This window comes from Nymphaea colorata, chromosome 3 (assembly GCF_008831285.2).
Source record: "Nymphaea colorata isolate Beijing-Zhang1983 chromosome 3, ASM883128v2, whole genome shotgun sequence".
NCBI lineage: Eukaryota > Viridiplantae > Streptophyta > Magnoliopsida > Nymphaeales > Nymphaeaceae > Nymphaea > Nymphaea colorata.
This window is the reverse complement of record NC_045140.1, coordinates 16,869,644-16,885,479: the sequence shown is the minus strand read 5'-3', so window position 1 is coordinate 16,885,479 and position 15,836 is coordinate 16,869,644. Positions and strand designations below refer to the sequence as shown.

Genomic DNA, 15,836 nt, shown 5'->3' with positions numbered 1-15,836 from the left:
CAGGAAGATAGAGATAGAGAGAGAGAGAGGGAGAGAGAGAGAGAGAGGGAGAGAGAGAATGAAAACAAGAAGAAACTGAGGAGAAGAAACCGTAGCCAAAATGGTTTGCACGGCCTCTATTTATAATCCCATTTCCAGAATTCTAAGAGTCTTCAATCGTAGAATCCTAGGAGATTTCACAAGCTCCAAGGACATTAATTACATCATAAAAACCTAAGAGACTTCACAAGGATATTAATTACAACATAGAATCTTAGGAGACTCTTCACATGTTACAAGGACATTAAATATCTTAACACATTCTACAAGGAGGTGGAATCCTAAGAGACTCCTCTTCAACGTGCTGGTGAAGGATTTATATTTTAACACCCTCCCTCAAGTTGTGCATGGTTTTGCACCATGTACAACTTGCCTTTTCAGAATCGTTCTTTTGTTAATCCTTTTGTAAATAAGTGTGCAACTTGTTCATCTGTACGAACATAAATAGGCTGAATCTCCTTGTCTTCCACCTTTTGTCTAACAAAGTGTTGATCAATCTCAATGTGCTTTGTTCGACCATGTTGTACGGGATTAAAGGCAATGTTAATAGCGCTTTGATTATCGCACATTAACATTGATGTTTTAATCTTTTCTCCAATGTCTTCTAGCAAATGTCTAACCCATGTAACTTCAGCAGTACCTGCAGCCATGCATCTGTATTCAGCTTCAGTGCTAGATCTTGCTACTGCCTTTTGCTTTCGACAACTCCAAGACACAAGATTACGTCCAATGAAAATACAAAAACCAGAAATGGACTTTCTTTGATCGGGATCTCCAGCCCAATCTGCATCTGTGAATGTCATAAGTTGATGTCCAGTAGTTATATTTTCACTCTTACCATAAACTAAGCCATCTCCTGCTGTCCCTTTAAGATATCTTAATATTCTTTTGACAGCATCCATGTGAGTATCTTTAGGTGCATGCATAAATTGAGATACTTGATTCACAGCATATATAATATCTGGTCTAGTAAATGTAAGATATTGAAGTGCCCCAACAATACTTCGATATTGCGTAGGATCTTCATATAACTCCCCATCTTGAGCACTTAGTCTTTGATTTAGAACACTAGGAGTTCCAACAGGCTTACAATCAGACATACCTGACTTTTTCAGCAGATCCAACGTGTATTTCTGTTGTGTCAATGTGAGGCGATTATTGTGCCTATCAATCTCCACTCCAAGAAAGAATCGTAAATCACCAAGCTCTTTCATTTTGAAGTTTTGCATCATCAAAACTTTAGCTTCTTCTATGTGTTTTTCTGAATTGCATGTGATAACAATATCATCAACATATATAAGAAGTAAAGTAAATATGTTTTCCTTTCGATAAATGAGAGAGTGATCTAGAGGACATCTCCGAAAACCACATTCTTGAATCTTGCAAGAGAAACTGTCAAACCACGAACGTGAGGTCTGTTTAAGTCCATAAATAGATTTTCTTAGTTTGCAAACTCATGCATGAGAGTCTCCTTTCGTGTATCCTGGAGGTTGTTCCATATATACTTCCTCCCTTAAATCACCATGAAGAAAAGCATTCTTCACGTCCATTTGATGTAGTCTCCATCCATATTCAACTGCCAATGATATAATCACGCGAATTGTTCCCATTTTGATCACAGGGCTGAATGTCTCATCATAATCTTCTCCATATTGTTGTGTAAACCCTTTTGCTACTAACCTTGCTTTGTGTCTTTCTATGCTGCCGTCAGGTTTGTATTTAATTTTGTATACCCATTTGGAGCCCACTACGTTCTTTTCGTGTGGCCTCGGAACGATCTCCCATGTTTCACATTCATGCAAGGCATCCATTTCTTCTTTCATAGCCTTTCTCCAATGATGTGATTTTGATGCTTGATCAAATGAAGTAGGTTCTTCCTCCTTGCCAACTTTTGCCATGAATAACTGAAAATCAAGTGATAAAGAATCATAGCTAACCCACCTGTGAATGGGATGACGAATGCGTTGGGATCTTCTAAGGTGGGGCATGTTGTCTTCTTCACTGTGAGCATCTCTGTCCCTTAGTCGTCGACTGTAGATAAGACCCGAATACTGATGTGCATCGTTGCTCTGTTCTTCATTATTGTTTTCGTGATGACTTGATGACTGTGTTGGATCTTCTTGATTTTCACTTTGAGCCATATCCGACGGTTGTATTGCTCTCTCTGAATCTTCACTTTGAGGCACATCATTTTCTATAACAGGATCTGCATTGAATAACTGTGTACTGGTCCAGGGATCATAAGATTCAATGGTCATAGGCATTTCATTTGTATTATCAAAACTATGTTCATCAAAAATGACATTTCTTGAAGTTTTGATACGTTTAGTTGTTGGATCATAGCATCGAAAACCTTTATATTCATCAGCATATCCAACGAATCTACATTGAATAGCTTTGTCTTGAAACTTGTTCCTCAAGGCAGCATCAACGTGAACATAGCATACACAACCAAAAACCTTCAAGTTCTTGTAATCAGGTTGTTTGCCTAAGAGTGTAAAATATGGCGATTTAGACATCAAGAGTGTCATAGGCAAACAATTTATTATGTATACAGCAGTATGGAAGGCTTCAGTCCACAAGGAAATGGGCACATTAGTATCATGCATCATGCTCATGGCGCTTTCAACTATATGTCGATGTTTTCGCTCAACTACACCATTTTGTTGTGGTGTGTAAGGGCAGGAAATTTGTTTAGTTATCCCTTTTTCACGTAGAAATTCAATAAAATCAAGCGAGGAATATTCTCCCCCTCCATCACATTGAAAATGCACCACATTGGATGAAAATTTAGTTTGAATCATGGCATAGAAGTTTCGAAATATGTGAGGTACTTCTGATTTGTGTTTCATGAAGTAAATCCAGGTGAAACGTGAGTAAGAGTCAATGAATAAGACATAATATCTTGACCCAGACATGGAATCAATAGGGGCTGGCCCCCATACATCAGAAAAAATAGTTTCAAAAGGTTTGGAAGCCCTTTGATTTATATTATGGAAAGGTAAAACATGACTCTTACAAAGTCCACAACTTGAACATTTTTTGACACTTGAAGTAAGAGGTAAACTTGATCTTGGAATGAGACTATCTGTGACAAGTTTTTCAATGAAATGTCGACCACAGTGTCCTAGCCGACTATGCCACAAATCAGACTCCAAAAATTGGTTAGGGCCCCTTACTTTTGATTGAAAATGGCAGGAACTTGGCACTGATGACGCATTATGAGAAAGAGAAAATGTCTTCAATCCTATATCAAAAGTGGATGAATCCTTGGGTAGACATTCCTTGAGGACGTACATATTCCCTTGACGCTCCCCTCTAGCGAACATTTTCTTCGTTTGGAGGTCCTTGACATAGACAGAAGAAGGTGTGAATTCAACAGAAGAGCTTGAATCATCAATGAGTTTAGAAATGGATATGATGTTCTTTTTTATATTGGGAGCAAGAACAACATTAGACAGTGATAGAGACGAGGATGACAATGGAATATGTGCATTTCCAATATGTGTAATAGGATGAGATTTTCCATCACCTGTTATAATGCAACTTCTACCGTAATGAGGGGTTAAGTTAGTCAATTTACCTGCATTTCCTGTCACATGGGTAGCTGCACCTGAATCCAAGAACCATTCTCCTTGCTCATTTTGCTTTATAGTCATCTTTGAGAATGCGGTCATCAATAGCTGTTGCATATCTTCAGCGGTGGATTTAGAACTTTGTCCTCCTTGTTTATAATCATGTCTTACTCCTTTGTTTTTATTTTGAGGATTAAACCAACATTGTGCCTTCATGTGTCCTTTCTTGTTGCACTGAAAACAAATTGGTATTTTTCTTGAAGTGTCCAAAGGAGACATACCTTGGTTATGTGGTGTTGGTAGAATGCCACGACCACCATGGTTGGAGTTCCCATGGCTCTTACCAAACTTTACATTCATAGCCAATACATTTTGGGAGTTCCCTTGATCAGTCCTTTCAATGACTCTTTTCATATTCATTTCATGTTGGAGAAGTTTACCTTGTAGTTCGTTGAAGGAAGGCAAAACAGGAAGGACTTCAAGAGCTGTAATAAAAGCATGATAATCATGCCCACGTCCATTCAAGGTTTGCTGCACCTTTTCCTTATCAGAAATGTTATTCCCTGAGGCAGCAAGTTGGTCTGCGACGGCCTTAATACGCCCCAAATAATCCATGATAGACGTTGAACCTTTGCTCAAATTCTGAAATTCTTTCTTTAAGTACATAATTCGAGCTTCTGATATTTGGGAAAAGGTATCAGCAAGGGTTTCCCATAATTCTTCTGCAGTACAATCATCAGAAACTGAAAGTAACACTTGTTGAGATAAAGTGGACAAAATATACGCAACCAGACTTTGATCACGTCTCATCCACATAGCATGTTCAGGATTGTTGTCTTCATGAACAGCAATAACTTCTCCTGCCTCATTTTTTATTTCCTGTAAGACGGATATTGGTGGAGCCTTTGTTGAACCATCGAGATGTCCAAAGAGGCCTTGACTTCTTATGAAAGGCATGATTTGCCTTTTCCAGATCAGATAATTCTCATGGTTGAGTTTTTCGGTAATAAGGTGAGGAAGAAAACTTGAGGACATGCTAGAATGCGAAAGGTTTTCCATGACAGCAGAAATGAATGGTATATAGGTAGAAGATGAGAGGGAAAGAAGACACGATATAACAAGATGTGTCCTTGGGTAAGCAAGAAGAAAAAGGAACAAGAATTGCGCAAGAAAAAAGTAAATTCAGGATAGAGACAAGATGAGAAAAGAGTTCTAACCAGATCAGACCTGTTTGGGCATTTCGTTTGGTAGAGATAACGTAACCTGGCGCTCTGATACCATGATAGAAATCTAGCACCAATATCTGTAACCAGAAAACAGCACTCACGCAGGAAGAGAGAGAGGGAGGGAGAGAGAGAGAGAGAGGGAGAGAGAGAATGAAAACAAGAAGAAACTGAGGAGAAGAAGCCGTAGCCAAAATGGTTTGCACGGCCTCTATTTATAATCCCATTTCCAGAATTCTAAGAGTCTCCAATCGTAGAATCCTAGGAGATTTCACAAGCTCCAAGGACATTAATTACATCATAGAAACCTAAGAGACTTCACAAGGATATTAACTACAACATAGAATCCTAGGAGACTCTTCACATGTTACAAGGACATTAAATATCTTAACACATTCTACAAGGAGGTGGAATCCTAAGAGACTCCTCTTCAACGTGCTGGTGAAGGATTTATATTTTAACACAGGGGTTGTTGTGCATGTAGAAATGCATTCCTGCTTGCTCACCTCCTTGAAGATAAAAACTAAGCTCATTTCTGGCTTGAGAATCTGTAGTTTTGAATCATGTGTTTGAACTTGCTGGCTCCTATGTCCTATTGGCATCCTCGACAGATAAAGCCCATTCTTATATCTGATAATTTTCCTTACAGTAAAAATAGTCTTCTTTCTCTTCGTAAATCACAAGCATGTGATTCTGTTTCTCAAGGCAGACGGGTTAGATTACTATTTTTTTCCTAGGTGAAAACGCTTACTTGTGAAATTTCTATTCAATTTCTGCTTGGGTGAAGAATATCACTCTACTTTCTCAGATGCAGCGGTGTCTTTCCCTAGCAATTCACATTCGCAGGTCATGATCCGCATCGGCAGGGAGGATTACCGCCACAACGGGATCAAATTGGGCTGTGGATGTCAAGATCCTGTTTAACTTCAGTGGGATGTGAATATGGATCATGGTGTTAGGAACAAGGACCTTTGTCTCTCACTCACAACACAAGAGAAGAAATGAAGAAGGCAGTTTGAAGACAAGGGTTTTTTTTTTATGTCCATAGCCGCACTGAATTTTTTCACTATCATATAAGAAATGAAGAATGCTAGAAACCGCCCTCTTTTATAAACATGGAGATTAAGGCAAATCCATAAAATGCAAAAGTACATGATTTTCTTTACAAAAAATTCACAAAAATTAGGGAAGCCTATTAAGTATAGATTCACACACTCTAACACATAATACACTTGAATCCAAATCTGAAGTTCAAGTGTCAGGTCCGTAATGATATTTTACGAAGCAACAGCGGGCCCAGATTAAACATACTTCACATTATGCTTTAGTAAGATATCTGGAATCACGTGCAATTCTATTCTGTATTCTGGATCTAAGCCCAAAAGAACAAAATCCGTCCACAGGTTCACGTCCCATTCAGAAAAGTATTTGAGCCCAATCTTGACACCGATCCAAATATACAAAAATTTGAACCATTAAGATCCCGGGGTTGATGATGACGAATCCATTGATAAACCCGCGTTGCCGCCAATGACGTTCGGATTCGGGTCGTACAACCAAGACACTGTATTGGACTTTGGATCTTCAATTTCTTACATAACACGTTGGCGTCAAGGCGGCGTTTCGTTCTGCCGCTTTTAAGCGATTGGTCTGTTAAAATGCAAACCTCCGCTGGTGCTTATTCTTGAAATTCAACTGCCGATCACGCCACAGTTTTTACTCAAAACGCAGAAACAGTCACCTGACGGTATTACTCCACCTCAAGCGGGGGCGTGTGTCTCTCGCCCACTTCCGGGATCTGCTCCGATCTCGGTCGTCGGAACCCTCCATGAACGGACAGGATTTCGTCTTCTCCAGGAGACGTCGCCTCTCCATTTCCTTCCCCTGAACTCCTGAAGCCTTGATTAAGAGCCTAGGTTTTCTCTCGGTTTCTTCAGAATCCGATCCCTTTGTCATATATCCCTTGGAAGCTTAATCCCGGTATGCAGAAGACGGCCCAGGCTTGGTTTATGGGTGGACCGAGCAGCTCCGAGCCAGAGAAGCCGACCTCTCTGCTCGCGGAGTGGAATTCTTACGCTGCTGCGCGGTCGTCGGATGACGCCGGATCGTCGGGCTTTGGATTCGATCTCGAGGCCGCCGTGCGCACCGCCAATGATAAAGTCTCCGGGACGTTCAATGTGTAAGGACCTAGCAGTTCCTCTGTTTCTTTTCTTTTATTTAGTTCTTTCGTTCTTTTGTTTCTTTCTTCTCTTGTTTTTTCGGATAATTTTCCTTGGGGTGTTGTGTTGAATTTGATATATCAAGATCTCGGAATAGAGTTTCAATTATGCTTCGCATTCAGATTCCGTGCGTCGATCTTTTATACTTGGTTATTTTCCTTAATTAATTGTTCAATTTTGAGCTTGTTTTTTGCTTTTTTCGTTTTCCTCTAGGCCCTTTTCTGTTTCGTTCTTATCATTTCCGTTGTCTCATTGTCCTTGCGGCTTCTTTGGAGTCCTCTTGCTGTGTAATTTCTCTCTATATCCCTTGTTTATTGAACTGGGAATGGATCCGAAGGTTTCTTGATGATGACAATGCAAGTGGTGGTTGATTCTTAAGCGGAACGTCGGTTATGATGGAACGTTGGTAAATAGGTTAGGTAGCCTGAGTTTGATAGGTAGGCCCTGAGAATTGATCGTAGATTGATATTCTTATACTATTCTTTTTCATTTGCATATTGAATTCATTGTTGTGATCGTACTGAAACAAGCATTCTGGAATAATAATCTAAGTTTTTCACTTCAACTTAAGAATTGCATTCATTATTTTCCAACAACATGCAATTTGAGTTGGAACTTGTTTGAATTCGATAGTTCCTGTTGATTAGTATCTTAAGCTGATGATATATAGAGATTATTAGTGCACGGTTTCCAATTCTCCTTTCCTAGCTTATGATCTCATCCGCTGGATGATACTAAATATCAATATCGAACTAACATGACAAGAATCTGATTTGGATCACAGCACGTTAACTTGGTCTACATTTGCTCTTTCTTGTCAAAGCAAAAAAATAATTATGCGATAAATGAATTTAGTTTGTTAATGTTCACCCTCTTAGGCTCTTAGCAGCGTCCATTCAAATCCATCTTAGAAACAGTTTTCCGCCTGCATGGGTTCAAATCAGATTGTACAAATATGTTTAGTGAATATAGTACTTTCTGGATAGATCTAATTATAGCGTTGTGTATATGATCTCCCATACTATTTGTTCATAGAAAACAAATTCCTAATTATGATGTCGAGCTGTAAATACTCGCTTAGTTTTAGCTTGACATCTATAAACCTGTAATTGCGAATACTGAAATCTTATTCCAACCGTATCCATTACTTGCTTACCTGATGGTATATTAGTTTCTTCTGTTGGCAAGAGCAATGATAACCTATGAGAAGTTATTTTTGATCTTCCATCTTCTTATTTCTTATTCTTAATCGGAAGAGCCTTTTTTATGCTGTAGCTAAATTTATGTTAGCAAATTTTCTTTCTACCATTACTAAGAAACAGTATGTGCTTATGCTAACGTCCCGTGTTGCTGACATGTCTTTGTGTGGCCATTAAAGTGGCCACGTTGTCTTGGTTGTCATCAAATTTTAGAAGGGAGACAATGCCTGGGTATAGATGGCGATAAAACCTAGTTGATCAGTTGTGGTCATATGTCCATATTAGCTTGGGATGCCTGCTACTTTTTTGAGTAGTGATGCATCCAAGGAACACAAAAATTTTGATTATTAATGAAGCATTTTTTGGATCTTTGACATTTTCAATTGTCTCTCATATGCTTGAGCATATGCTGTTTCTGACTCTCCTCTATTTCAACCTTCACATTACGTTGCAAAGAATTTTCTTTAGTATAAAAGTTAGGCCTGTTACGAGTCTATGATTGTCCAAGTCCATTTTCGAATTGCATGAGTGTGGTTTTCAAGGTATGTTTTTTAATTCCTCAGTGGTTTTCAAGGTATATTTTTTAATTCCTCAGTGGTTTTCAAGGTATATTTTTTTATTGCCTAAGTCTTGTCTGCTGATTAGGAAGCAGCATGTTCATAAAGTTGTTATTTATTTATGCATTTGTATTATTCTTTGTGAATTGTGGCACTAAGTGGCTATGTCTGCTGTTTGGCTTGCTGAAAGCATCAGCATGATTAGTTGCTTCTGAAACTTGGAGTCCTAATAATTTGTCCTGTTTGCTCTTTTTAATGCATACATTTTACATGCTCATTGCCTGCTTATCTGGTTATCTACTCGTCAATAGGTCTACTTAGAGCCAGTAGCATAGGTATCAAGACAAAGATATTTATTGGTAAAGTTGACAGGTTTTTTCTATCCCACTACCCTGTTTCATGTTTGTGCAGCTTTTGTGTGTGTGTGTGCTGATTAAAGGGATAGTTTCCAGTTCAACGCATGTTACAGTGATACATTGATCTTATTATTTCTATCCGAAATTTGATTTGATATCTCAATATTTTAGACTTAGTTGTGAGTGAATAAATTCCAATGAAAATATTCAATGCATGTTACAGTGGTACATTGATCTTATTCATTATTTCTATCTGAAATTTGATTTGATATCTCGATATTTTAGACTTAGTTGTGAGTGAATAAATTCCAATGAGAATATTGGCAGTGGAACATCCCAAACATGATTGCTATTACTGCTCTTATAGGGTTTCTAAAGGAGTACGCGACCTACCTGGCAACATACAATCTGCTGCTAGTACCGTGCCATCTGGAAAGTCACTCATGTACTTTGGGCTTTTCTTGGCCAGTGGTGTTTTCTTCATTTTTATTGCCTTTACAATGTTTCTACCAGTTATGGTGCTGATGCCACAAAAGTTCGCCATATGCTTCACACTTGGATGCCTGTTTATTATCGGGTCATTTTTTGCATTGAAAGGCCCAAAGAATCAGCTTGCCCACATGTCATCGAAAGAGGTAAACGAAATCCCATCTTATTGGTTGTGGTCAATAAAATCTTCTATGTCAAGCAGGAAAAAAAAAACGGAAAAGGGAATTCTTATGCCATGTTTGTGAAATTATGAATCAGACGCTGAGTAGCTGGTGTGTGTTGATTCTACCTTGGACTGCAGTTATCAGTTGAAAATCTTTGTTGAAGTTGATAGAATCTCTTGTTCTTTAAATGGTTGTTTAATCTGATCTTCTGTTGAATTGTTTCTTGTATACTGCAGAGACTGCCTTTCACATTGGGATTCATAGGCAGCATGGTGGGTACAATCTATGTGTCAATGGTGCTTCACAGTTACATTCTCTCTGTGCTATTTTCTGTTTTACAGGTAAAGTCCTGCTTTTGCTTCGTCCCCCTATCTGCCATCTCTATAATGTAATGAACATTTTTTCTTTGTGTTTTACGACCATTATATGCCACCTGAGTGTTTCAGTTCTGTCATTGCCATGCTTAGCGTTTCAGCATCATCATCGTGCATTGTATGAAAAAGTTCATGTATGGTCGACCATTTTGTCATATTATCTGTCTCTACAAAACAGAATTTGTATGATTGTCCTTACATATAAGGATCACTTGTTAGCTCCAACCAATAATCAAGAAAAGCAGATCCCTCTATATAGGAGCATTCCATGCCTTTCGTTCCTTTGGTTGATAATTGTTCCAACAGGCAAAATAAGAGTGGTACGGTTCATCTTCATTGAAAATGAACCTTGCCACACACGAAGGCTTCAACAGTTTTGTTTTCTTATGACTGGTCAAACTCATGTTTTACAGTTCCACCTTTTTTTTTTTAATCATAGTGAATTCATTCTAATCACCTTCATTTGCTCCAGGTATTAGCACTATCTTACTATGCTCTCTCTTACTTCCCGGGAGGGTCTGCTGGACTGAAATTCCTTACGTCTACTGTTACATCTTCTATTCTAAAATGCTTTGGCCGGTGACGATTGATCACATCTTCTTCAGCGGTGTTTGTTCCTCGTTGTCAGATGGAACTGCTTATTTTAGCAAACATTCGGAGTTTGGACATTGTATTTTGGTACTATTAGTTAACTCAATTGTAAGTTCCTAGTTGGCCTAAAATTTACCTTTACCGTAGCTGGTCCACAATTTTCGGCGATAAACAACCGTCAACAAGAATTTGGATTCTGTGGGCTGTGATATAGAAGGGCATCTGTAAAGATGGAGTTGAGGTCACATTACTACCTGTGTGAGTCTATGAGCGTTAGAATGAAGTTATTTTCAGCCAAACAATAGAACGGTGCCATGTTGCTTCAATTTTGGAATTATTATATTATATGCATGGGATACATTTTCGCAAAGAAGATTAAGGTGCAGACTGGTTAGACTTGTTTATCATTTCTGTGAACCTCGGTGAGCACAGGGAGAGTATAAGCTGGTCGGTAGAAATTATTGTCCTTTGCCATTTTCTGGAAGATCTAACGCTGATTGAAAACTTTTTATAGTTGAAAAACGCAAAAAAAAAAAAAAAGTCATGCATTAGTTGCTTTAGGATTAAAAAAATATTATGCCCTCAAATTAGGGAAAAAAAAAGAAAAGAAATTGCCATTGCGTCATGTTCCGAAATTGTGCCGCAGATTTAGATTTTTCTTCTTAAAGCCTTAAAACTTCGTAGCATGCTTTGGGAAAATAATTCGTTGAAGTGAGATCCCTCTAATGCAGTATTTTACTGAAAACCAAGACTCTAATACATGAAGCGTAGGATTTCTGGTTTCTAATATGGAATCCAGAAGAAATTGCTGCCGAATATTGTCTGAAGGTTCACTCAAATTACGCTACAACTTACAAGGCCGGTTTATGAGCCCAAAGTTGGTCGGACCTACGATTTGATGAAATGTCTAGTAAAGATTAAGATGTCCAAACATGGGCTTTTCTTTAGATTGGAGGTCTCTGTCTACATGGCCACTCACCAGAATATTCCAGATCAAATTATATTGCAAGCATACTTTGGAAACCATGCGTACCACGTCCACAGGAGATCTTTCTTTAGAATAAGAGGTTTATCATTTTAAAAACATCTAAAATATTCAGATTATAATATTCAATTATTTGAAATGTCTTTGATAATTTCAACAATGTTTTGCTGACGAATATTAGCTAAAATAATACAAACAATTAATTTTGAGCTCACTACCGGAAGCAAACTACAGGGATAAAGAACTCATTTCGTGTTCTATTTGACAAAAAAAAAAAAAACTCAAACTCATTGGAGTTCATGTTCGTCATGTTCATGGTTTTCTAACAAAGGTTGATCAATTAGGACCCCGTAGTTTTCCACTTTCTTGGACCTTCTATGGACGCCATATTGGGCCTTGAATGTATATCCAAACTCAATACAGCTATCGTTTAAGTTTGTCCTTTTACTATTTTTTAATGCTTGACGGATATCTATTGAGAACATTTTTCAGTTTAAAATTTGAGAAAAGACGTTCTTTACAGATAACAAGTTTGAAATAATATTAATACGGTTGTGCCTTCTCAGTGTCATCATGGGGGCCAAAGGCAGCTTGGTGATGGCATGGTTATCGTGAATCAAGGGAGGTTTTGTTTGTCGTCACGCCAACCGTGGTCAATACATCAAGAGGAGGAATCACCTCTTCCCTCCAATCATACCCATGAGTTGTCGCCGACGTTCTCGCTCGTTCGTTGCGGACAGAAAGCACCCAACCTCCATTCTCCTCATTCCTTAACCATTCCCAGCTCTCTCTCTCTCTCTCGTTGTGCCTTCTGAGAAGAAGAAAACGATTTGAAGAAGGCTCATCGACGATGTTTTGGTTCAAACAGATCACCAAATTCCTCTGATTTCACGTGTATTTCTTGTTGTCTTTTGGGTATCTACCAGATCGAATTCTTCGACCGGAAAATGGGCTTTCCAGGCAGATTTTCTGCCTGATTATTGAGAAGAAGGTCGTTTCTTCTTTTGAGTTGAATGTACCAACCAAAGGAAAATAAGTTTTCTCGATGGTTGGAAGCAACTACTCAATGGGCCAGTTTCTTGAATTAAGAACCGCGAGAGTTTGCTATGATGTTATTTGTCTGAGATGAACAGAAAATGTGAATTTGGGTGCTGTATGTCGAGCTAGATCCATTTGGAATTGAATTTGGCTCCGGCGTCTTCTGAACCGTACCATGCAGGAATCGATCCCGATCCCCGCATGCTTTACCGGCGACAAGTCATCAGACGATCCATCAGGACTAAAGTCCGGCCAGAGTGCGGTCATGTCCGTATACCAGGCTATGATTGCCGGATTGTCCCGTTATGTTACAATTATATGGTGCAAGAACCTAATGGCGCATTGCCTTTGGATCCTAATCGATACCGGCGGCAATGAACAGCAGTACACCTGCAAGGTGGATCTCAAGCCCTGGCATTTCTGGAACAAGAAAGGATTCAAGTATTTCGAAGTCGCGGGAAACAAGATCGAAGTGTTTTGGGACCTCCGGACGGCAAAATTTTCCGGCGGCCCGGAGCCCCACGGTGAATTCTACGTTGCCATCACCTGTGACAACGAGGTCGTTCTGCTACTAGGGGAATTGAAGAAGGAAGCCTACCGAAAGACCGGATCAAGGCCTTCGCTCGTTGATGCCCTGCTGCTGTCCAAGAAAGAGAATGTCTTTGGAAAAAGGTGTTTCGTCACAAAAGCCAAGTTCGACGATAGAGGTAAGGAGCATGATATCGTGATTGAGAGCTCAATCTCAGTAGCTAAAGATCCCGAGATTTGGATCAGCGTAGATGGGATTGTTCTGGTCCATGTTAAGACTCTGTGCTGGAAGTTCAGAGGGAATGACACGGTCCTGGTCGACAGCGTGCCTGTTCAAGTTTTTTGGGATGTCCATGACTGGATATTCAGTCCTGGCTCTGGCCACGCCTTGTTTGTGTTCCAGCCGGGGTCGCCGCCGGAAAACACAGGCAGCGATAGCTCATTTTCTAGTAGCTCAGGCTCAATTCAGGGTTATTGTTTGATTTTGTATGCATGGAAAATGGAATAAAAGATTGACATCTTTTTGTGCAGAGAAAGTGGTATAATTTAGTCTTCTTCTACCTTGATGAACTTGTGTTTAAAGCTTATGGTTCGAACGGACAGATCCTGTGGCAATGCTTCCTTGCTCAATTAAAAGAAAGGCCGCGCTCGCACAATTATTTATTGATGTACTAAGAAAGTATGTGAAATCAGAAGCAGCTTTAATGCGAGGCCTTTGCCTTTTTTTTCGATAATAGTGAAACAGCCAAGAACTCCCTCCATTTCTTTAGTGAGATTGAGCATTAACTAAGACCTTCTTTTAAAAACACAATTCATAATTAAATGAATGGGCATAATTATGTTACGCTTCATCCGGGAAACCAGGTAGTGCAAATTTTTGTAGGCCGTCCTGCTGTTCTTCAGAATGACATGCTTCCAAATACTACATTCAACAGTAATTGTGCTGCTGGGCCATACCAACGTGAAGTGGGAACCGTGTAAGGGCCCATTCACATGGTCAAATCGATCTGTAACTGTCTATACTCTATTGTAATATCCCACGATAAAGACAGATTCGATACACTATAAAGTGAAAGGCAACAACAATATTGCAATTCGGATAATATATTATCTTATGAGACAATAGAACTTTAATGGAGGAGACATCTTAAAAGCTCATCTCCTTTTACTCCTACCCTTTTAGGGTCAAAGTTTGCTTTAAAACTTAGGTGGGTAGTCATACACACATAAATTAGAGTGTTGTGTATTCATCCTTTTCAGTTCAAAAGAATAACACCACCCATAAAAATCAAACTGACGATTGGATTTGGGACTAACTATGCTAGAGTAATTTGGATATACAATCTTCGGCATAAACAAAACCTTAAGGGGATACGAAGAGATCAACTATATATTTGAATTTGCTGAACATTGTTTTCTTTCTGTTCCTTCTCCATCGTTCTTTCCTTGAAACCAAGAAAACCAAAATGGGGAGTCAAAACAACCGACCTTTGGCTCCAATTCAGCACGCATTTCTGGGCCGATTCGTTCATGTCCAGCTCGCTGCATGATTAACTTTGGCTTGCAACCTTCGTTTTCTATCGGGTGATCTGCCAAACCATTACGCAAGTAGGAGCTGGAGATGATAAAATTAGTCACTGCTAGTCTGCTACTAGTGGAATATGAAGTGTGCCCAAGTAAGGAAGAGCGAGTGGCATACATGAGCTCTTATGGTAAAAGTAAAACTAGGGATGACCTCCGCAAAGAAAGCTCCTCGCGAAGAAGAAGAACTCAATTGACAAGACGTGTCTTCCACCAAGAGCGCGACCATTTCATGTGGCAGCAATATATTGCAAGTGCTCTGTTTCGTCCTATATATTTGGGTTTTCTCTGGTGCAAGTTGCAATTTATCATATAGTTTCAAGGATTGGTAGTGCTACTACTATTATTATGGTTATGATTGACAGGCTTTTGTTATATTCTGCCAAGACATGCATTTTAGGGATGAGACTTTTGAAGGTGTGCCGTTTCAAGCTGCCAACCGAGGTTGGAGAAAGTGGAAAACTTCCAAAAATATGTGATCTTAGCAGTTCCTGCTTCTGGGTTATGAAATTCTAGCAAGAACCGGGCAATTTGTTCTTCTACTGGATTCATCATTTTTGGAATCATGACCAGATCTAATACAAGAGTCTTGGAATACTAAATAGCTTTTTTCTTTCTTTCTTTTTTTTTTTTTTTGATCTTCAGCTGCCAATTTGGTGAATCGGCCCATTCACAATTCAACTGATCGGTTGCAGATCAGCCAAAAATATTTAAAAAATCATTTTTGAAAAAATAAATGAAAAATATATAAGTTTATTAAAATAAGAAAAACTCGGACATTTTAAAAATAAGCAAAAGCTCACATGTTGCACTCTTGAATTGGGGCTAGCGACTTGAATCAGTTTGCCACCGATTCCATTCGGCTGATGCCGGTACATAGTTAGAATTGTGATAACGTCCACTTTTTTCCATAGAAAT

At 39.0% G+C, this 15,836-nt stretch overlaps 3 protein-coding genes across 3 annotated transcripts; 2 read left to right on the top strand and 1 right to left on the bottom strand.

Annotated features, from left to right (window-relative positions):
• Positions 1-4: 4 nt before the first annotated feature.
• On the bottom strand, positions 5-1,303 carry LOC126409903 (uncharacterized mitochondrial protein AtMg00810-like). The gene has a single exon (XM_050076708.1). It carries the CDS (start codon positions 1,269-1,271, stop codon positions 417-419), a length of 855 nt encoding a protein of 284 aa, XP_049932665.1. The 5' UTR covers positions 1,272-1,303; the 3' UTR covers positions 5-416.
• A 5,201-nt stretch (positions 1,304-6,504) lies between these two features.
• On the top strand, positions 6,505-10,917 carry LOC116251480 (protein transport protein SFT2-like). The gene is made up of 4 exons (XM_031625780.2): positions 6,505-7,016; positions 9,536-9,803; positions 10,058-10,162; positions 10,668-10,917. The coding sequence occupies exons 1-4, from the start codon at positions 6,820-6,822 to the stop codon at positions 10,776-10,778; spliced, it is 681 nt and encodes a 226-aa protein (XP_031481640.1). The 5' UTR covers positions 6,505-6,819; the 3' UTR covers positions 10,779-10,917.
• Positions 10,918-12,366: 1,449 nt separating this feature from the next.
• Positions 12,367-13,885, top strand: LOC116251024 (uncharacterized). The gene has a single exon (XM_031625077.2). It carries the CDS (start codon positions 12,985-12,987, stop codon positions 13,843-13,845), a length of 861 nt encoding a protein of 286 aa, XP_031480937.1. The 5' UTR covers positions 12,367-12,984; the 3' UTR covers positions 13,846-13,885.
• The last annotated feature ends 1,951 nt before the right edge of the window (positions 13,886-15,836 follow it).